Source organism: Silene latifolia, chromosome 2 (assembly GCF_048544455.1).
Source record: "Silene latifolia isolate original U9 population chromosome 2, ASM4854445v1, whole genome shotgun sequence".
NCBI classification, from domain to species: domain Eukaryota; kingdom Viridiplantae; phylum Streptophyta; class Magnoliopsida; order Caryophyllales; family Caryophyllaceae; genus Silene; species Silene latifolia.
This window is the reverse complement of record NC_133527.1, coordinates 162,167,726-162,192,571: the sequence shown is the minus strand read 5'-3', so window position 1 is coordinate 162,192,571 and position 24,846 is coordinate 162,167,726. Positions and strand designations below refer to the sequence as shown.

Here is a 24,846-nt window from a genome sequence, read left to right as displayed (position 1 = left end):
GTTGATTAAGTACCTGGTGGTAAGTCCCAAACAGTCTTGTGCTTGCTTAGGCTGTTTTAAGTTTTGTTGTTTGTTTAAATTAGATTTAACTATGTGCTTGCTTGAGTTGGTCTAATTTAAACCCCCAAATTATCAAATTGATTTTCTGTGCTTGCTTAGAAATTAGTTTGTTAATTATATCCATTTTTTATTTACAAAAATCAAACAAAAACAGTCACACAACTCTGCTGAGAAAACTGTCTGAAATTCCATCAGTTTCAGTCTGATTTTTAATTTATTTAAAATACTTAGAATGCTTGGATAGTCCTGAAAATTTGCACAGAATTAGTTTAGACATTGAACTAATTTGTCACCAAATTTCATGAATTTTCGAGATTATTTGCTATTTTTATCAAATTTATAAAGTTCATTGCATTCTGAAGAAGTGTCATTTGAATTCTTGTCAGAATTCTTCATTTCTGTCAAGACCCCATAGATTACACTGCACCTAATCATAAATACGACATAAAATCACAGGAGATGAAAGCATATCCTTCTTTTGATTTTAACATATCCTTCTTCTCAGATCTAACATATCCTCCTGTTTTTGAAAATACGTCAAAGGTTTAGAATAGCTTGTCGAGATATACAAGTTTCGGCTATTGGACTACTACTAATTCGTTGTTTCCTAATCAAGAAAATGATGCTTCACACGCTGTCAGTTCTCTTACGCACGCTAATATGTTTTTTTTGGTGCATGAGCTTCTATAATCGCTCCATCCTCTTCACTGCACCAGTACAGTATATATACGCAATCAATTCTTAATCTGAGTGTTCTTGTGCTGTTAATTTCTGTTTCTGTACCTTTTTTGTAGCAGGACTGAGAAGTTTATTCTTTTACGATTCCTGTATAATATACTGTACTGTACTGTACTGCTGAAACCGAAATTGCAATGTTCAAGTATTCAGCAAGGGTTCATTTCCAAGTGTCGGACTCAGCTATATTTATATTTATGAAAAGTCCTCATGTTTCGGGAGTAAAATGAAGTGCCTTAAGTAATGGACTCGGCTATTTTAAGAAAAGTCCACATGTTTCTGGTGTAACATGAAGTGTCCCAAATGTCACAACCCATGTCCAAGTGTCGAATGTAGACACGAGTAGGCAAGGTAATATGAAAAAATTGAGTAACATAATTCGAGCTTTAATCTCTACATTCCATGGTCATAACTATGGTTTTCATGCTTAAATCTGCTAAATAGAATACAGTCATCAAACTATGATATTGTATGGAATCAATATCTTGGTTTCAACATACAAGACCTTATAGTTGGGCCAGCTGGTAGACGCTGATGGGAGTACAGTCTGTAGCATACAGGCTGTACCCTCTCTGCGCTATGATGGCATTTGCCGCTTGTGTTGGGTGGAAGGAATCCCAGAAGACATACTGATCTCTGTCTTTACATGGTTGCTGATAAGGAAGACACGTAACTTGGCCTCCATCTTTCCCATTTCCACAACAAGCTGTAGTTGCGTCATAAAACCCTGCAATACACATCACCAATCGTAATACTGACTTCATTAGCAAGACTTAATTTAAAAATAGAAAGTCTTGTGGATTGTATGCCATATTAGATGGTCGTAAATGTCGTTGCTCACCATATTCGGAAGGATTGTGGATCATGTCGTAGAATAGAGTGTAAATATCCTGGTAAACAAAGATAGAATCTGGAAGGGTGCTGTTAAGTGTACCCGTCAGGTAAATTAGTCGACTATTGAACATAGAGACTAAGTCATTAACCCTTTCTACACATCTGTTATCATTTGACTTGGATAAAAATGCAGGTATGCAACCCAAGGGACCTGAGGCAACCAGTACAAATTTCCTTGCACCTAGGTTGTGTAAATTCTACACAGAAAAAAACACAGTGAAAATAGGTAATTACGGACTAATTCGTAGTATTTAGTAATGCATGTAAAATTTCCTGTGAAACGATGCCAAAATTTACTTAAGTTCAATTATCTGAACTACTAATTAAGTAGGCTATATTTTCGTATGTGTTTAAGATGTACAGCTGAAAACAATAAGAATTAGTGAGTATACCGAGATCTGGGTTGTAAGTGTGTTCATGAGGAGATCAGCGAAGGCTTCTGGGCTGTATGTACGACTGCTTTCATATCGGTCAGGCATGAGATAGTTGTTTAGGTAATCGTTGCCTCCAATGTTGATTAAATACACTGACTTTGCGAGGTACTGGGATAGTTCACCCTGATCTCGGAACAATTCTGGTAGTTTCAGTCTAGCTGTTGTCTCAAACTGTAATATCTGCCCGTTTAAGCTTGTTCGTTGTCCCTAACAAAATTTTGTTGTCAGATTAGCAGTGTTGTCTGAGACCGTCTCACATGTTAGACCAACCTAAATACTTGATTATTATTCCTTATTGTGGTGTCACATGTGAGGCCGTCTCATATTGTTCATTTACAAACACATTTCTCCGTAAAATTGAGAAAGTTCTTGCTTTTTTTCCTACTGAGTAAGAATGCTTACATAATGTCTTCCAGTTTCATCCAGAATTCCAGCTGCTGCTGACGCATAGTTGATTCCCCTCAGAATGTGTCTCCCAAAAGACGTTATAGAGAAGAACGGTGGTATGAACGGCAATCCAAGATACCGAGCTTTGGTGTTATATAAACCAGAAAGGGAATCAAGTCAGAACAAATTAGAAGTATATGGATAGTTTGAACTACAGAACATGGGTCAGTCTCACAAAAAATATTATCCGAAGACGGGTCTTATGTAAGAACTTTTATTGAACAAATTACCTCCATAATCAACGACAGTAAGTCCATTGCTGAACCTTCCTGAGGGCCCTCCGGCATCTATTCCATAAGGAAAGTAGTTTGCCTTGGCCGAGGTGATCATGTAATTGTTGTTCCCATTGTCTATCAGGGAGTCGCCGAATATAAACATGGCTGGGGCAAGCGGATAAGTGGCAGCGCCATCCAGAGCATTGGAGACGACAAAAAGGTCGGGTAAGAACATCCCTAAAAATATGGTCGTAAATATGGTTCTCCTTTTCTCCATTTTTTTTTTTTTTTTTTTGTGAATTCTCTCTTTCTGAACCTTCCTAGGTTATTTTCAGCTATCACAATGGACTAAGCTTGCTAAAGCTGCTCTATATAGTTGTGTTTAAATGCTCACAGTTACTAGGGTGTATTTTCCATTTACTGGCAACCTGTCAGTGTACTGTACTCGAGTTTTTAACTGCACAACAAAAGATTATACCCAAATTTTCTTACGGTTTTAAAGGATGATTCATGCATGGTAGTCGATTTTAAGTTATTTAGGGACCAAGGCTTAGTAGTTGTAGAGTTGTACCCTAAACAGAAGGGAGTATAAGTAGAGCATGTAATGCAGTCATGATATGGGTCATGGTATGAGATAGAGGTTGCAGAGAAGGGGTAAAGCCAGAGTAAATGCACATATCTATCTATATGTCTATTTGTGGATTGTATTCTGCTGCTGGGCCTCTTTAGTCTTGCTATGTACCTGATGTTAGTAAATACTAGAAACTACCAAGTACTTCCTCAATCTCCACATATAGTTTACTTATATTGTATTTTTTCGTCCAACCCAATAGTTTAAAATTATCGCTAGGCATGTTTTGCATGATGTAGACTGAATGCGAGACTCTCTATATACGCATAGTTTATTTTCCAGTTTCCACAGGTCTCTCAGTCTTTGTTGGTTCCAACATTTTTGGATGTTCCAAGGGTTGGTAAATTTTGACTCCCTACCGACGTCTCAATCACATTTGTCTACCTTTTATTAAAATAACCTTATTAACAAATGAATGGGACAGTAAAAAACCACTAGTATTACTGTGTCATCTTGTACCTCAAGTTTGAAGGCTACCAGGTGTGTATTTTGGGCTGATATTGATGTGGCTGCAGCAAGATGACCGAGATTAGGGTTTTAAAACATGATACCTCTTCAAATTACGGTTGCTATATATAAGCATCACTAAATCAGCAACACTTAACCATGAAAGTCAAATGAGTCAAATGTAAAATTGGGTAGGTATGCAAGAAATGAGTCCAAGAGTGTATTGAGAGATGACATTGAATATGGTGAAGCAGCAGCCAACCAATTTGGCAGTAGTCCTGACACCCTAAGGACAAAGGTCTGCAAGCACAGCTAATGCTCTCAACAGCGTTATTATTGCTGATTATTGCGTACGACTGACTGACTGACTACTAGTACCATTCAAAGTCTATCCACATTTCCACATCTCCATTCCTCTTTTACTCACTCATTGCTAATCCCTTTTTAGCTAACATTTTACACTTACTTGAACCTACTTCTTTTTTCCTTGTTTGGTTCATATTAACCCCCAGAGTTAGGATTCTCTTCATTTCTGAGGGTTTCTATCCATGGTATGTAATCTAAGCGTCTCGGTTAGACTACACCATCCTCCTCTCCGTCCGTTGAAATTAGGTTCCTTAGATCCTATGTACAAAGAAATCTAGACCATATAGATAGATAACACTGTATTATTGATGCATGCCGGATTGCCGGTATTCCCCGTCTTCGTTAGTAGGATAATACTCCCTCCAACCCACAATGTTACTCTCATTTACTTTTCACTTCACACATCTTGTACTTGTAGCCCACATTTTGACCATCGTTTTATCTGCTTACATACATAGGAAAGATTTTTTGATACTCCACTAAATATAACTATGTAAACATCATATTATAAAATATTAATCCCTATTAATTTAAGTTTAACCTTAAAGATGATACTTTTCTAAGTAGTTTGACCTACTTAAAGACTCATCAAGGTAAATGTCCTACTCAATGCATTTATGCTTCAATATATAGGCAATACTAAAACAGGAGAATTTCTACGGGTTGTTTAAATCTATAAATTACACAGCTAACAGCACAAGTCTATCAATGCTTGATGAGGGCCAAATAGTATTCAGAAGCTTGGATTTATGGTGAAGATAGTGTCACACATCAGTGGCCAATCCAAGAAATCAGACCTGATAACGTTTGGTAGGCCAAAGCTTTTCTTACAGCCTGAAAATTCAGACTTACAACTGACTGTCACTGGTATGAGCCAGCTTACTATGTATAGAAAAAATTATATGCGGGTTCAAGCCGGACATTGTCTGCTTGGATTCTGTGATTCATGGACAAGAGAGTTTGGATTTGCGATGGTTTAACGATCACAGTCTTTGTATATTGTTGAAAATATTAACCATATATCCTCTATACCTACAAAGCAAGAAACAAATCAACAAGATATATCAAAAGATCAATCAAGTGATACACATCAATCAACTCTTCAATTAAGTGATATGTTCATATTGTATTTTAGGAACATAATATTTCAAAGGCTCCATTTCAGCCATAATTGATCCTCCCCAAACATGTATATATACCTTGTAATTACCTCACTTTTATATATTGAAAAACATACATTTAACCCTTTTTATATGGTATCCAAAGGCCTTAAACGATCTAACAAAACACCCTCCTTCAACCTCTGCGCACGACGTGCCACCTTCAAACACCTGCAATCATGAATCAAACCACCGAGAATACCGTACCCAACCCCCACGACAACACCACTCCCCTCACATCGCTCAACCTTAACCATTGTGTAAAACTCAACTCGACCAATTACACATCATGGCGATTTCAACTGACTCATATCCTCTTTGGATTGAGTCTCCTCGGCTTTATTGACGGCAGCCACCCACAACCATCACCCACCATTACCTCTGATGACAAATAAGAGAAGCCAAACCCCGCGTATTATACGTGGCTCAAACAAGACGGCTTAATCCTCGGTGCCTTAATGGGCACTCTGTCCGCCACCATCCAAGCCATGATTGTCCGCGCAACCACCTCGAAAGAGGCGTGGGACATTCTTGCTCACACATATGTAAACCCCTCACGCACCCATATCCTACAATTAAAGGATCGTCTCGATTCCATCCTTAAAACCGCAGACCAGTCCATAACCGAATATATGCACGCTATCAAAGCGTGTATCGACCAATTAGCTCTAATGGGCAAAGTCCTAGACCCCGAGGATGTTGTTTTCAAGGTCCTGAAAGGCCTCGATTACAACCTCTTCAAACCTGTCATAGATGCCGTCTGAGCACGAGATACACCAATCTCGTTTGAAGCTCTTCACGAGAAGTTGCTTCAACACGAGCTCTTGCTCAAGCAAAACCCGACCAATGACCCCTTCCAACCCACTGACAACCTTAACTACCGTCACAACAACCAATATCGTGGCCAAAACTGCAACAATTTCAACCCCACTTCGACCTACAACCCCTCGGCTGGACAATCCTCCGCCAACCCGAATCCCAGGCCCTTCAAAGGCCGCTGCCAATGGTGCCGGCAGGTGGGTCATGTGATTGTTGATTGCCCGCTGTTTCGCAAACTTTTTCCCACCATTGTGTTCCCTGCTCCTCCATGTTGGAGCTTGTGTCCTCCACAATTAGTGTGATAACATTTATAAATCTCTTATAGGTTCACAAGGGTATACTTAGTATTTTATCAGTTGATTAACGATTACCTAATAACGAACTGGTCCCTAAAAGTCACACCTAAAGGATGTGTTTGAGAGATGTGATTATGGAAATGTAATCACATTGATGCCTAATATGACTAAAAGGTTAGTCCATGTATTTGACTAAACAGTTAGTCAATGTGATGATGAGACGATTACTTAATCCAATTAAATAATATTAGCTGAGACGAATTAACAGTCAAATTTGTAAATTGAATATAAACAGTTATATTTAATAGTTGTATATAATGTTAGCTTGAACGAATTAAGATGTTCATTCGTAATTAAACGTAATCGGTTATATTTAATTAGCTAATTATAAATATGCGATATTTATAGTTAAAGTATATATTATACGAGATTGTCATAATAAATTATTACAGACCGGTATTAATAAATCGACTGCAAGCTGTTGTGTGTAGACTTATTAATACGGAATAAAATATATGACGATTTATAATTATACACATTTTATACATTTTTGGAATAACCGAAAATAAGGAGATTTTATCCTCATTTTTGGTTGTTGCCTAAACCGAAATAAGAGTAAAAAGAAGAAGAAAATATCTTCCTCTAATCACCCTATTTCGGACGGTTTAAGAGGAGAAAATAAGAGATTATTTTCTCACTTCTCTTCCAACCTAATTCTCTCATCAAAACAAAACACACAAAAAAAAACCCTAAATTAATTAGTGAATTTGGGGATCTCATTCTAGCAATTTGAGGGGCATTTCTCGGAGCATCTTGGGTGCAACGATTAGGCGAATATCATTTTGATATTGTTCTTAGGCCATTATTGCAGGACCAAAGGTTGTTTCTTAATCTCTCTATTTTGTTTATGCTATTTCATTTATGACTCGTATTCATAATTATAATTTCGTTATAATCCGTAATTTCTTAAAGGAAGTATACCGATATTTCCTACACTCCAACCCGTCAACACCAGCCATCACCACAAGCCAACACTGCCGCAATTCAACCACCAAACCCCAACTTTTTGCTTGACAGTGGAGCATCCAATCACGTTACATACGATCTTGACACTCTTGCTCTACACTCGCCGTAGCTCGGTTCCGACGACCTAATTATTGGAGATGGCTCCGGGCTCAATATCGCTAATATAGGTTCATTAACTTTACCTTCTTCTTCTATTACATTATCTAATGTTTTACATGTTCCACAAATCTCACGTAATATAAATCCGATATCGCAACTGTGTAAAGAAAACAATGCTTACGTTATTTTCTCTTCTTCTCATTTTTGTGTTAAGGAGAAAGTGACAGGAGCAACCATCCTCCAGGGACAGGCTAAGCACGGCATTTATGAGTTGAGCCCGTCAAGCAAAACCGTTTATTCTAATCAACCCGGCTCATCTCCAATCTCGTGGCATCATAAACTAGGCATCCTACAAATGATGTAATGAGAACCATTAATAAAGAATTACCATTTAATTTAGAAAAATTTTCGTACTGTGAATCGTGTTTAATTAGCAAAAGTACCAAATTACCATTTGCGAACTCGTCCTTCAAAACCAACGCTCCACTCGACCTTATTTTTTCCGACCTATGGACTAGCCTAGTCCTATCACGAGAAAAATATAAATACTACATTATTTTTGTAGACCACTTTAACAAATATGTATGGTTATTTCCGCTAAAACAAAAATCCAAAACCACGCAAGTATTTCTTCGTTTTAAAGCACTAGTCGAAAAATATTTTAAAAAACCAATACGGCAATTTTTTTCCGACAATGGCGGAGAATTTCAAAAATTAAATCCCAATCTACTCGACAATGGGATAAGTCATTTTACTTCCCCGCCTCATACCCCGGAACATAATGGATATGCAGAACGAAGACACCGTCACATCGTTGAAACCGGCCTTGCTCTCCTTTCTCACGCGGGCCTACCCACCACTCTTTGGCCATTTGCCTTTAGTACGGCCACATACCTCATCAACCGCCTCCCTACTAAAATGTTAAATGGTCAAAAACCATATTTTTTGATGCATAATAAACAACCCGACTATTTTAAATTACACAATTTTGGTTGTTTGTGTTACCTATGGCTTCGGCCTTATACAAAACACAAACTTGACTATCGCTCTACACCATGCATTTTCGTTGGCTATTCTTCCACTCAAAGTGCTTATCATTGTCTAGACCCCAAAACATATCGCTTATACACCTCTCGCCATGTCAAATTTATCGAAGATGAATTTGCTTACACTCGCCTCTTTACCACCGAACCATCCACAGGTACCCACACTAATCCGGACGATTGGTGCTCACTAGTCCTTCCTCTCCTTCCTTCACCCTCCACGGCTTCCACAGAAGCTCCACCATCCAATGACCATCACCGACGCCCAGCAATTACTCAAGTTTATACCCGTCGCCAACAACAACCTCCTCTTACCTCAACTCTCACGACTTCCACACCCACTGACACACCTATATCTACACAACCATCCTCCACTCCTTCCATTCCTTCGAACCCACCACCTCCCCCTAGTCGTACCATTGTAACCCGCCTCGACAATAATATCCGTAAACCTAATCCACGGTATGCCAATCTCGCTCATACTTCTGCTAACTCGCTACCCAACACTGTTAAACAAGCTCTTGTACTACCCCATTGGCGGCATGCTATGCAAGAGGAATTTCAAGCTATTGAACGCAACAAGACTTGGACCTTAGTTCCTCGACAACCGTCTCAAAATATAGTAGGTTGCAAGTGGGTCTATCGTATAAAATATAACCCCGATGGCTCACTCAAACAACACAAAGCGCGTCTCGTAGCAAAAGGTTTCAACCAACGACCTGGCATTGACTACACTAAAACGTTCAGTCCGGTCGTAAAACCAATAACAGTCCGTCTAATTCTCTCCCTAGCTGTCACTCAATCTTGGTCCTTACATAAATTGGACATTAATAATGCCTTCTTACAAGGCACATTAACTGATGACGTATATATGGCACAACCGCAAGGTTTCGTTGACGTGTCTAAACCTGATTTTGTTTGCAAGCTAAACAAGGCAATTTACGGTTTAAAACAGGCTCCTCGAGCCTGGTACACTGAGTTAAAAACATATCTTGTTTCATATGGCTTCAAACAATCAATTACCGATTCCTCTTTATTTATTCTAAAAACCAATACCACTTGTATTTATATGCTCGTCTACGTCGATGACATTATAATTACGGGTCCAAACCATCAGCATTTACAAAATTTTGTTACTAAATTAGCTCAACGCTTTTCTCTAAAGGACCTCGGACCGCTTTCATATTTTATTGGAATAGAAGTCACACCAAATACACTTGGACTTCACCTAAACCAGTCAAAATACATGCACGATTTATTAGTTAAATTCAAAATGTCAGAAGCAAAACCACATCCCACGCCTATCATCACCGATACTCCTCTCAAACGTGAAGACCGCAACCCAATACAAGACCACTCGGATTATCGCACCATTGTAGGGAGCTTACAATCTCTCTCTCTCACACGACCTGATATTGCATTTACAGTTAATCGACTTGCACAATTCCTACATCACCCTACTCTTACTCACTGGCTAGCACTAAAATGTCTTCTTCGCTATCTCCAAGGAACTCAAACGCATGGCATACAGCTATATCGCACTTCCCCTCTTTGCCTTCATGCATTTTGCGATGCTGACTTCGCTGGCGATAAAGACTCATATACATCCACCACCGGCTGTATCATCTATCTTGGTCGCAACCCAATCTCATGGTCCTCCAAGAAACAACGTGGATTAGCTCTCTCTACCACCGAAGCTGAGTTTAGAGCTCTTGCCTCTGTTACCACCGAAGTCCTTTGGCTCCGAAATCTACTCACTGAACTCAATATCAGTATCACCAAGCCCCCAGCACTCTACTGTGACAACATGTCTACCACGCTCTATGCAAAGAACCCGGTGTTTCACTCAAGAATGAAGCATATGGCTCTCTCCTTTCACTTTGTTCGCGAACAGCTTCAACTCGGCCACATTCGTATACAACACATTGCAAGCAAAGACCAACTAGCAGATGCACTTACCAAGCCGCTCCACAGGCATCGCTTTCAAGAACTAGGAGACAAGATTGGACTTCTACCTCCAACGTCCATCTTGAGGGGGCGTATTAACCATATATCCTCTATACCTACAAAGCAAGAAACAAATCAACAAGATATATCAAAAGATCAATCAAGTGATACACTATCAATCAACTCTTCAATTAAGTGATATGTTCATATTGTATTTTAGGAACATAATATTTCAAAGGCTCTATTTCAGCCATAATTGATCCTCCCCAAACATGTATATATACCTTGTAATTACCTCACTTTTATATATTGAAAAACATACATTTAACCCTTTCTATAGAAAATGCATTGTCCATCCATAAACGATTCTATTTAAGAGGCAGTTCTACGAGCTGAAAATACTACTCCGTTTAGGTTCATGTGGAAATATAAATTTTGGTTAACTAGTTTTAGAACCCATGCATTGCACGAGTGGTAACATAAAAGTATTATTAAAAGTAAAAATTAACATATATTTTTGTATTTAGTAAATAACTAAATTTTAGAATATTTTACTTTGTCTACCTTACTACACATACACTATTGATAAGCTTATGTTGCTTCATATTGTGAAATACTCCTCTCACTCATATCCAAATACATCTCATTTTTTGACATTATTCATGACAAAAGAGAATATTTGATATTCCTTTTGCAATATATTCCTTTTGTTTGTTCTCCTCTTAATGCTCTACCGCCTTTCTCATTTCCTCTCCCACCCACCATAGCCTGAACTTCTGGAAGCAGTGTTCGTGTTCACCATCATTGACCAACTTCCTCACAACCCACCACCAGGCCCTCCACAACAAAGTTGACCGAATCAAACACATCGGACAACGACGACGTCCCTCTCAACCCCTATCTCATCAACCCCCTACAACTAACCACCACCCTACAATCTATATCCTTCGTTCGACAACTACCCAACCCTCTCTTGTCTCCCCAATACCCCCGCGTCCCGTACCTCCTTCACAACCACCATCCCGGCCCTATGCCACATGACCCTTTATCCTTCTCGTAACCTTATGCGACTCTTTACCCCATCATTATCCACCCATTGCCTCTCCCTCATCACAACCTCTCACCATAGATAGCACTGGCAATTCATTCAACTATTCGACTTTCAAAACGCCAAAGACTATTTTTTTTTCTTTTGTTTATTGAGTTATATTAACACTTGTCTCTTAACAGTTAAAATTATTTTGACATACAGTTAATTTGAGACAATTTAAAATAGGAGATTGAATAGTAAAAATTAAAATGGATAAAGTATTTTTTTTTTTTTTGCTAACACCTTATTTACTCATTACCTTGCAATGTCATAATGTTATGCATTAGTTGTTAGATACTAAATTACACATTAATCAATACAATTAATGCATATATTAAGAATTTATTTCCTCTTTTGGTATCTTAAATACAATCCATTGGGTTGTTTTATCATTTACCCAATTATAAAAACAATTAAAACTTTTAATTTTGGTTAATTGGAGACAAGTTATATAAATTTTGGTTAATTGGAGATAGTCCTGGGACTCTGGGAGTTTAAAAAGGGATCCAATCATCCAACAGTTTAAAATACGATCGATGAATCAGAAGTCAAGTTTAAGAAATTGGATTCTCTCCTCGATTTTTTTTTCTTGATGTACCACTTTCAATTTGACACTTAGTTTTAGAAATACTCCATATTCCGTTCAATTGCTATCCTTTGATTTTGGCACAAAGATTAAAAAAAGAGAAGAGAGTCAATTATTAAATAACACCTGGGCCAAATTGAGTGTGAATGATCAAATTGATCATCAAATGCAATTCTAAAATAAAAAGGACAACAATTGATTAAGACGTCCTAAAATAAATTAAACAAATAACCGGAAATGTGTAGTACTACTATACTCAAGCCTATGCAATTGGAGAGATTCCACTAGGGAGACGAAAAAGAGAAGAAATGCTAAGGAAACTACTCATAGAACTCTCAATTGGTCCCCAATAAAAATACTCGTAGTAGAGGTGATCAAATGCGAGTTTGAATTAGATATCGGTCAAAGATTGATCATGTTCATATTTATTTTTTGGTCCACAGATAAGCAGGTTAGCGAGTTTGGGACGGGTTAGTGAGTTGGGCCTTTGTAGTTCTCTTAAAATGTCTTATCCATATCTGCTTATGTCGCAGGCAGGATGGGTCGAGTTCAATGCACAGGACGACCCATAAACAGCTCTAAGTTTCATATAGTTTATCAACTACGGAGTAGTAAAGATTGGATTTCGCGAAAGTGGCAATTTACCCCCTTAACTTTGTTCAATGGTGAAATTAGGCTCCTTATGTTTCAATTGTAGCAATCAAGCTCCTTAACTTTAGTCAAAAGTGAAATTAAATCCCATTGTTTGATTTTTCATGAAATTCCACCAAAATTCATTTTTATAATCCAATTAATCAAATATAAAATCTAATTTTATAACCTTATAAATTTTATACAATTTATAATTATAATAGCGAGTATTTTTTATAATTTTACAATGTTAGACAATTTATTCCTAAATGTAAGAATAGTTCATAAATTTTTATCATATTCTATTTTGTATATTATAGATGAATGTAAAATTATTCTTTAGATGAATAACTAAACTTATATAAATTAATAAGGTTAAAATTAGTAATTTTTATGTATTATTAGTTGTGAAATATAAATATAAAATGAATTTTTGTTAAAATTTAAGTGAAAAATAAAAATCGGGGTTGAATTTCACTTTTTGTTAAAGTTATGGAGCTTAATTGCTACAATTGAAAGTTAAGGGGCCTAATTTCACCATTGAACAAAGTTAAGGAGGCAAATTACCACTTTCGCGGATTTAACTTAATAATAACTTGTATCAAAACTTTATCTTTAAAATTTCGGAAAATTCACGTGGTATCACTGAATTATGTCATTTTGCACGTGGTATCCAACTTTTTAAGTTTGTGCACAAAGTGTTCTTGAGGTTTGATTTTCAATCATGATGTGCCATTTTTATCGTTTTTAAAATTTTTAATTGTGCATAAATCATAGACCAGAAATCGGATTTTAGCAATTCTTTTTTTTTTTTTTCAAATTGATTAACTTTTCGAGATCTATAATTTGACAAAACGAAAACGGTTATTCGAAAAATATAAGATCGAAGTTATGGTTGGTTTGAGGTTTTCGAACAAAAAAAAAAGTTGACAAAACGGCAGTCGACATTTTTGCCCCCTCAAATCATAGAGTATAACGAGATAATCATTTTAGAACAAAAAATGACCGATTATAAATTCCGGTCTAGAAGTTATGCTCAATTGACAAAAAAAGTATGTTATGCATGAAGATCAAACATAAAAGATATTATGTACATCAACCTAAAATATTGGGTACTATGTGCAACGTGACAAAGTTAGGGGTATCACGTGAATTATCCGTTAAAATTTTATCACCAATAATCTTTTTAACACTCGGACTAAATCAAGGGAGTAAACTTTAGTTAGGAAACGAAAAATATTCATATTGAGGATGATGAGCGTCCATGTTAACCCCCTAGCTCCATCACGGCATCACTGATCATGCTTTTCTCGTTGTTTTGCGAATTACACAGCGACACATGGGCCACCCAAGAGAGTGACACATCACACAAATATCAAGGAGGAACCACCATGGTTAAGTTGGGTAGCGAGCCCTCGTGTTCATAACTCACCTAGCAATGTTATACGTTTGTGACTTCTATGCATTAATAACCGCACGACTATGTACCTTAAGCTCTCAATTTAATGCGTATGTTCCTTGGGACAACATGCCCAACTTGCTTGCCTTCTCCTTATTAGTTTTACCATTATGCTTTAATCTTTATCGATACATAAAAAAGTTGTTTTCAATTCATTGAAGGGATTTTTGACTATTCTTTTAGTACTCATGTATGTGGTAGTTTCTTACTTTGCTTATGCGTATTTAAATCGTGCCGTTTTCAGATTTGTTCATATTCACACAAAGGAAAAACTTAAGAAATAATGTTTGTGTTTACAAGATTTAGACAGTTATTTTAAGTTTCATCGCAGTATAGGGTGAAAAATAAATGCTAAAAGTTGATGTTATTTGGCCGTCGAAGCCAATTTCTGTGGATAAAGCTAGGTAATGCTAGTTTATTTGTTTGTTATAAGTGTTGTGCGGAAGCGTCAATACCTAATTTAAGCTTTTTGCACTGTCAGTGTCCACTATCCATAATAATACAATTTTGTCCACTTGGACCAAGCTTTAACGAGTTTACTCTTAGACTCCTTATTAAACGACCTCGTATTATTATATTTGGTGAACACTTACAAAGATGATTTTCTATCTTCTTTACACCACTGATGCGGGATATGAGTTTGTAGCCTTACAATCCTCCTCTCAAACCAATGATCATCCCATTAACTTGGGCCTTCATCTCCATGGAGAAACTTTCCACACCCTACAGTCCAAACCAATTTCTAGATATCCCAAGCATCACCAAGTCTTGATAATCTCCCCTTAACCGACACATCATGCTACCTAGCCAAGTCTGTGACATGTAGTTAAGTGAGTGCTCTCTTATACTTTTGATGATCCTACATTTTATATGTTCCACTTAGGACTCTGCTACACTTGCATATCGAACTCCTCTATCTCTACTATACCCTGGATCGGGTCAACCACTTAATCAAAAGTACTAGAATACAACGGTCTTTGACATCACATCCAACCTGTAAAGAACCCAGCACACTTATGGCACCCAACCTGATAAGAGTCGTCCACGTGATCAATTGTTCTATCTAGTACACGAACGATCTCTAGCGTCTCACGAGACCTATGCCGCTTTCATCCATTTTGTCTTGGACCGGGCTTGCTGAAGGCTCCACCCGAACTAGAAGTTTTATGTCTTGGAGTGTAAGCCACCTTCAAGTCTTGACTAGATGCTTCACCAACGTATCATCCATTAACTCAGATTTAAAAACAGTTTGCTGAATCGCGCCTAAGCGTTTGTGACCCATGAATGCAATATATTTGTACTCCTCTTCAAGTTCGCCAATTGTACGTTATAGGGCCTTGGCCCAAGTTGAACCTTATTAGGCTCCGATACCACATGTTGTGTGGAAGCGTCGATACCTCGTATTGGGTCTCTACTACATTGTTGTCCACTATTCATAATAGCATATGATATTATCCGCTTTGAATCTTTACGAATTTATTTTTGGACTCCTTAGCAAAAAAAACCCTGTACTATTATATATGGTAGACACTTATAAAAATGATGTTCCATCTTTATATCATCGAAACTCTGAATCAAGGTCAAGAGCATTCATTTAATTTAGTAGACACATGGTGTTGGACTGTTGGTGATTGTGACTTTTTTTGGGACTAAACTACCCTTCACTAATGAAAAAAATTCAAAAATTCAAAAGTGAAAAATGAAACTAAAAATATAGGCAATTTACTAAAATATTACGGGTGGCACTAAATTTAAGTATCTTCCAATTGTACTATTTCATTTTCCTGCTACTTAAAGAGTTAAGACTATTTTATTTAACACTAATAAATGACTTGATATGGAGTATATTACACATTATTATTATACGAAGTACTACACTTGGGTTATTATCACATTGTAGCTGATCGACTCATAATCTCAAACTTCCAAGCCAATAAACAATCATATAATGTTTGTAAACTTTTGATAGTTAACAAGTTTCCCTATGCATTGTCTGTACTTACCGCTTATATTATATTAAGACATAGGATTTGAAACCCTAGCTAGGTTTGACCTGAGCCTAATCACCTATCTCTATATAAATCCCGTATTAAGCTTCCAATTATTCCTCTCAATTTCTAAACAATAATAATAAACTTGATCATCAAGCAAAAATATTAGAGGAAAATGGTTTTCTTGAGTTACACAAGCTTAATCATGGTTTTACTACTTTTTCATGGCCTAAGCATCTCCTTAGTTCTTGCTCATCAAGGTTAGTAGGAGTATATTTTATGGAGCTCATCCTTTTAACTAAATTATTGTTCAAATAAATTTAGTTCATTGTAATCATATTATCAGTAAGTCTTACTTACAACCGTTCTAAATGACCCCCAAAAATGTTGGTTTAGATGATTTTACATTCTGGTTGTAAATTATTCTTGCTTACGGAATATGTTATGACTTGTGAGCTGTATAACTTATCTGGCCGTTATATATATTACAGGAAATGAAGAAAGCAATGCACTAAAAAACTCTCTGAATGGTCTACACAATCAGGTTGATCAGGTATTTATATTCGTCATGACCTACTACCTCCATCACATTCTAAATAACCTTTTAACTTCGATAGTTGATTGTTATTGTACCATTATGTTCTTCAAATATATGAAAAACAATAACATGAAATATATTTATTAAAAGAAACTATTTTCATATTGTTGTTTAACAGAAATGTATTTTGTTATGTGCGAAAATAACGTCAAAAATGATTACTAAAGTAAATGTTCGTGATAGAGGGAGTATTTATTTATTTATATATATATAGGTTTCCAATAACATTAATTATTAGCTCTTAATCGAGCATATTGATTGATGAACCTGTTGCTACAATTATCAGATAATCTCAAACACTGTTACAACAAAGAGCAAAGGAAGCAGTGAAGAGCAAAAACCAAGTGTAGAAGATGAAGCTAAAGAGATAATGAAGTTGATGCATAAAGATTATGGAAGAAAATGGGCTCCTAAAAGGAAGCCACCCATTAATAACCAAACCCCCATGCACTAAAATTAAAATAAAATATTATACGTAAAATATAGAGTAATAATAAATAATAAAAATATATTAGGTTGGGTAATTAAGTTATGCTAAGGTGTTCGTTCACAATTTTGTACCCTTTATATAAGTGAACCTCTTAATTTTATTGTATTAGGCCTTTTGTTTGTAAACTATGGTCATACATGACATTTACACATAGTGGGTTATAGTTTTGCGGACTGTATTTTTATTTCTGTATGATAAATTAATACTCATGTTGTATGTTTCTCAAGCTTCTTTGTAATACGGAGTACTAATAATTATGATTATGTTAAGTCTAAGAACTTCCGTGAAGCATGTCGATTCTAACATGTGTCGATTAGTATGATACTATTTGTGGCTTGTTTATTAAAAAAAATTAAGAGCAAAGTTCTAATTAATATGGATTAAATATAATTCAGACAAATTTGAATAGATGGGCATAATTTGAATTATTGTCACTAAATAACCATAAACATTTAAGAGTAAATTATCAATTACACCCACGTCAAATGCACATTTTTACATTTACTCCCACGTCAAATTTTTTTATTAAGTTACACCTAAGTTAATAGCTCAGGTTAGAAATTGCACCCAATATCGGATTCAGGCCAAATTTCCGTCAATTTTCTAATTTTCTGGGTAAAATATTAATTTTTGGACGTCTTTGCCCTCCTTCATTTCTTTATTAAACTGATAGTGTTTCCTCCTCCTTCATTGCCTCTTCATCCTTCTCTTCTCTCTTCCCTAATTTTATTTCCCTTCATTGTGTTCATCATCTCAAGGTAAGTCATTCCACATTGTTTTGTTTTGGTTAATTGTGTTCAATTAAATTAATTTGAAGTCAATAAATATCATTTTCGTTTCATTTTGTTATGGAGAGCATATCGTTGGGCAAGCAAGGCTTGTAAGCCGAGGGAAGCCTGGTTGATGGGTCCCTTTAATAACCAATAGATAGCGTGAGATCTTCCAATAGACCTTTTTATGCAGGGTTGCTGGCACTTTACCCTTCTCCGTCTGGAGAACGGATGGCTTTTGGTCATACTTACCATGAAAGGCCGAACTCTAGTGAATGGTTCAATTAGGTTTTCAATTGGTTTTTCATCTTCTTCAATTGCTTGATTATGACAATATTTAAGGCAAATATTTGGGGAAAATTGAGGAAAAATTAGGTTGAGAAGATGAAATAGGGGAAGTAACTCAAAAGTCACACAAAATCAGACTAATAGACTCGGGGGCAAAATTGTCATTTCATAAATTTTTTCGCCGGAAAATGGGGTCGGGTGCAATTTATAACCTGAGCTATTAATTTGGGTGTAATTTAAAAAAAAAAAAAATTGACATGGGAGTAAATGTAAAAAAGTGGATTAAGTGTGGGTATAATTGACAATTTACTTAACATTTAACGGCAAAAAAGATTAAAGCAAGACATTAGCGGATTTTGTTTGTTATTGAGCATAGACAAAACAGAAAAGAGCCTAAGCCCAAGTGCCCAACAAATATGTTACAAGGCCTAACCTAACATCCTTGAGTTTGGTTACTAAAATAAGTTTGGGCCGAATGGATTATCTGAAGATTTGAGAAAAACTAATCTGATCCGATACACGCCTCAAACCACGCAAAAGATAATCCAACCTGCTAAACGTGGTCGACAAATTAGTCATCTTAGTACCTTTTACCCCAAAATTTCCATTTGATACCCTTGACTAAAAAACACACAAACCCTATTTTTCTCTCCCTTCTCTCTACCTCCTCTCTCTATTGTTAAAACCAACCTTCTTCAATCTCCATAAAATTATTCAATTATAAACGATTATTCGAATCAAGAGCAAGAATTTAATTCATTAATCCTATATAAATAATTTAATTGACTCTTTTTTGAGCCTGTCGGCGAGTGAAGCGGGTGAAGTTTACGCAACGAGCCTGCCGGCGAGCCTTATTCCTTTTAATTAGGGTTTTATGTCAAAATTGATAAATTGTTAGTGTATGGCGGGTTTGCTGTTGGTGTTTTAGCATATTGCGTCGCCGGCGTAGGTGGTTGGACGGTGCCTGGCGACGGTAGTAACGGTAATGGTGACGGAGGCTGTGATTAATGGCGGAGTTGTTTGTTCGATGGAGGGGCAGTTTTACGGTGACGGATGGGTGTTTTACGGTTGGCCGGTAAAGCGGGTCACGTCGAAGTGGTTGCCGGCGAAGTAGTGTCCAACAAAGTGATGGCCAGTACGTAGTACTGTAGTAGTGGTGTTGTTTGTGAAGATTGGATATAATTGAATCTTCATTTTAATGTTCTATGTGCTGTGTGTTGTTGTGTAGTACATTGTTGGATATTTTTTTCTCAATGTACTGTATGCAATTGCTTTGTTTTTTCCATTCTTTTTACTCAATGTCTTTTTTTTTGATGTAGTACATACAAAATTTATGAAAATAGTATGTGTAATTTATGAATGAAGTACGAAATTTATAAGCGCAATACATAATTATTTGTGTCTGGTAAATTTTAGATGGATGAATTGACATTAGAGAGAGGTTAGAGAGGGAAAATAGAAGGGGAAATGAAAAGGGTAATATGGTCACAAATGTACTGAGATGAGTAAAGTGCGTACTGCGAAAATCAGGACCCATTGAATTTATCATGAAATTTTGAGTAAAGGCTTAATTTCACTTTTTGCATAACTTATGAGGCCTAATTGCTACAATCCAAACTTAAGGGGTTTAATTTCACGATTAGCCAAAGTAATGGGGCTCAATTGCCACTTTAGCGTATTAACATCTTTTTTTCAAGTACTACATTTTCGTCACCATCGCTTCAATTCCGCCACCAAATTCAAGGAATCGACGACAAGTAATCTAAACTAGTTTAATTTTTTAAAAATTTGTAATTAGTTAGTAGATTTAGGTGGTTTAGAATAGAATCGTTATTGTTAGAACGGATTAGCGATTATCGATTACCGCATCAAAAAATTAATCTATGCCGGAAAATGATTTTTTTATTCAAAAAAAAATCCAGACGAAAAACATTTTCGTCCAGACGAAAAAAAATTTCATCCAGACCTAGGTCCAGACAAAATAATTCTTCGTCCAGACGGAAAAAAGTTCGTCTAGACGAAAATAGTTTTTTTTCTCCCGGACAAAAATATTTTTCGTCTGGACGCAAAAAAATTTCGTCTGGACGCAAAATTTCTTCATCCAGACCATTTTTCGACATATTTTTTTTAAATTTTTTTTTATTAATTTCCGTCTTAAATTAGTTTTGGGCGCGGGGATCGATAATTGCTAATCCGTTCTACTCTAATCTGTTCGTCAAATCATAAACTTGAAACGTAAACATATTTCTTGAACATCGTTACTAACTTGATCGTTGTTACTGTCATTAGTCGATATGTTTAAAACCGTTTTAATCGAAAAGTTCGTAGATTAAATTATGATTTTTTCCGAAAAATCGTCTTTTTTTGTTTTAGAAAGATTATAGAGAGAGAGAGAGAGAGGGGGGGGGGGGGGGCAGATATTGGAAAGATGTGTTAATTGTCGACGATAATTAGTAAAAGCGTCGACGATATTTAACACGACCCAAGATGATTTTGCTAGAATTTGAGGTCAAATCGAGCCTTATTTGGTAATGCGAATTAAGAAAAAGAAACATATATCAGATGTACTATTTTGGACCTTATTTATTATTGAACATGTGTATTTTTTTTCTGAGTTTATAAGTTAGATTTTATTTTTTTTACCGTCAAAACTCAAATTTAACTAAATTTATATGTAATTATTTTGAGGTTATATTTGTTGGAAAATATTTGTGATTTAAGAATTATTTAATGGGTTTTAATAATTGAACAAATATATTAAATATGGTTTATTATGGTATTTATTCTCCATTTATTTCAATGGTCAATATTTTGTATAAAGGTGGTCAATTACATTTATGTTGGTTGTGAGTGGTGATTATTATCACTAATATAGAAATTTACGTTTTGCATATGGGCAATAACAATGGCTTTAAATGTTAATTATGGACAACATCATTATGAGCAATTGACCACCATTAAGTTGGTTTTGTACGTTAATTGCTTTGACCATACATTTGCATGGGTGGATCATTTGTGTAATGGTCATTTTATATAAATAAGATATCATTGGCATAAGGAGGGATATATACAAATATATACGTCTTTGATATTGATCTTATTGGCAATCAAAATATTGTCAATATAATATCATAGAGACACATACATAAAGTCAATCTTCATGTGATGCTTTATCTCTCTTAGATTGTTGGAAAATATTTGTGATTTAAGAATTATATTTAAGTGTGAGTTTTAATATTTGACCAAGTAATTTAAATATGGTTAATTATGTCATTTATGCTCCATTATTATTTTGATAAGTTACATATAAAGAGAAATCTTATGTTGGTTAATGACATTTATTCTAAAGTTTTAAAAGAGTTTTTAAACCGTGATCAATGGTATTTAGTATGATGATAAATATTATTTATATTGTTATAATAGTGGTTGGATCCTATGGGAGTTACGGTTTTGCACGTTGCAACATTAACGTGTGAATTTCATGTTATTTCTAAATCATTGAATTGGCTTAATGATGATTAGCTATATAAAGGCTATGGACATTGGACAATGGTTTGTGGATGCAAAGGTTACGGCTCATACTGTTTCAAAGAGAAAGACTTAGCTTTATATCTATATTAACATACAATTGTTTCATGTCACACATATTTTCAACTATATGTATTATCTAATATGTGAAAATTATTTTATCACTAAACGTATTATTGAGCATTGGGTGATCGTCGGTTCGGGGGCTCCTCTTGCTGCTACCGAAGGAGTCTAACGGGTTGTCGTATCTTGGGAGAGGAACGCACTATTTGGTAACCAGTGCAGTGGAGGCGTTATCTCTTTTAGGAAAGCGCCTAGCGCGATTCGACCCAGGCTACTTCTTTTCTTCTCTACTCTCTTTCCATCTTTTATATTATGGTTATTTATTTACATCTTTATATTTATTATATTTATATTGTAATATTATTTACGGTAATATATTGCTCCACTTTTTCTAACAATCTAAGAGAGATAAAGCGTTATCGTAAATAATATTACTTCGTACATTTTTGTTAGGGACCAAGATAATGAGTAGTTGAATATGATATTGCTAGAACGCAGGATCAAACAATACGTAGAATAATCGCATGAAGTTTGTCTAATTGTCTAGATAATTAATTGTTTGATCTACGGTTTTGCCCATGTTTAATTCATTAATTGTTTGCTCATTCGTACATGTCTATGAGAATGGATATATAGTGTGCTACTAAGTATCATGAAGCAGAGAGTTGTCTTAAAAAATAGTATCTTACATATCGTCTCGCATGTTTAATTGCTACGGAGTAGATCTTAAATTTTTCATGAAGCTCGTATATATATAGTTCACATCTTTTATGTTTATTTAAGGGACTAATATTTTGTCATGTTTGTATATATTTAGTTCTTTTGTTTGATATCATTAGCACTTCACTATATGAGGTTAGTATTCAGGTCTGATCGAATATTAATAGTGTTATTGACATTATAATAACTTCTTATTCAATTTTAATAGTCATTCTTTAATGTTATCCTATGAACCATATATATTTGTTTGCGTGCATCTCTAGTCTTACATATGAAAATTTTGATAATTCTCTTTGGTTAACAAGTATTATTATGAACTTGACAAATGTGGGGGTTGTTTTCGCTCAATAAATTTGTATGATCATCTTTGATTTTAGTGGTTATTTCGATAAATCGGGTGTAAATATTCATGTTTGTGAAAATATATAATTTTTTTTTTTTTGGTGATGAGAATGGAGTATTTATGTTTATCCAAATAGGTGACATACTTATGTGTTTCAAGGATTATATATTATGCTATGCAATGTTTGTTTCATTGAGTCGTGAGCTTATTGCTTATTTGCTTTCATTATGGTTATGACATGTCAATGGGTGCGTGATTGTTAACTTATCTATATTGTATTAGTTCAATAAGTGATTTAATGAGGTTTTATTATCATTATACATTATCAATGTATTTTTTTTTTAAATGATTAAAGAGGTAATAGTTGATTAAATGATAATATTAGATTTAATTTATCAGCATATTTATTTCGGCACACATGATACGTGGTGCATCGTCAATATTGTTCTAGCTAATTGGCTAAAGGACTTTTTTCGGTTGGTGGATGTGATTAGTGTCGTAAATCTTACAATTTTATCTTATCTTAAATGTGGGGTGAAGGTGTAGCATCCGGAAGATATATTATTATTATTATTATTTATTATATGTCCCACTAATTATATTTTTCATTATTTATTTGAAGGGTATATTGAAGCGAGTTGGATGTTAAGTTTGACGAGTCCAAATGCTACAATGAGAATTTATTTTTATATGGCGGATGTTTACTATGGATATTTATTTTTATTTTGACAAAGGTTCGATGTCATGGCTATTTTTATTTCTTGGAGGAGCGATATTATGAAGATCTCCAAAGCCAACTATTATTATTATTTTTATATTATTGGACACTACGAGCATGGAAGCGAAATGATCGAAAAGTTATCGCGATATATTCTATATACTTATATTATTTGAGCCGCCTATCATTCCTATTCCATTATTATGTGGTGGAAGATTTTTAGCTAAAAGCTAAAATTGCAAAGTTTCATGAGTAAATGAGATATTTGAGACGTGGTCTTTGTGACACGTGATTTTCCATCATGATGGTATTCTTTATTTGAATATTCAGTGATATCACGGATCCATTGATAAAAAAGTTGGCCTGCAAGTACGTACTTGAATTATGAGAATTGAATCGTCGAGGGGAATGAGACTTATTGCCCATGTGGTAGCCATCGCAGTGGAAACCCGTCTTCAAAGATTGGAGATCCCATGAAAGAAGTTCAACGAGTATTAACGAAGCTGTGGGTGGGCTAATTAAGGAGAGCACCATTTATTTGGCGGATATGTTATTTTGATCCGCGTCTCATTCCTATGGCGAAGTGTGATATTTGTGTTTTATGAGGTGCTCTCATTGATTTTGGTTGTGACGGTTTGAGGTTGAGCATTGACTCTTAGTGAATCCGAAGGCATAATTTTTTGCGGGGTGGATGTCACACCTACCATTGGAGGATTCACCTAGTGAGTGTTCGTAGTATGGTCGCTACTATGGGACGTGGGCAACTCCCTAGAGACACTCATGATACAAGATACCTGCGCATGACCATTAACGCGCACCACTGATAGAACCTGATCGATTGCCCATACCGTGTGTGTGGTGAGTCCAAGCTTGATCTAAGGGACCTAGTTCAAAGTATTTATACTACTATGATTCTTTCGAGTGCAAGCTCACTTACACTAAGTGTTGGTTCA

At 35.6% G+C, this 24,846-nt stretch overlaps 1 protein-coding gene across 1 annotated transcript; it reads right to left on the bottom strand.

The window, feature by feature from the left end:
* Positions 1-1,152: 1,152 nt before the first annotated feature.
* On the bottom strand, positions 1,153-3,260 carry LOC141643218 (GDSL esterase/lipase 7-like). Its single transcript, XM_074452266.1, has 5 exons — positions 2,801-3,260; positions 2,526-2,653; positions 2,082-2,330; positions 1,637-1,886; positions 1,153-1,522 (listed from the first exon to the last, which is right to left on the bottom strand). Exons 1-5 carry the CDS (start codon positions 3,060-3,062, stop codon positions 1,302-1,304), a joined length of 1,110 nt encoding a protein of 369 aa, XP_074308367.1. The 5' UTR covers positions 3,063-3,260; the 3' UTR covers positions 1,153-1,301.
* Positions 3,261-24,846: the final 21,586 nt, after the last annotated feature.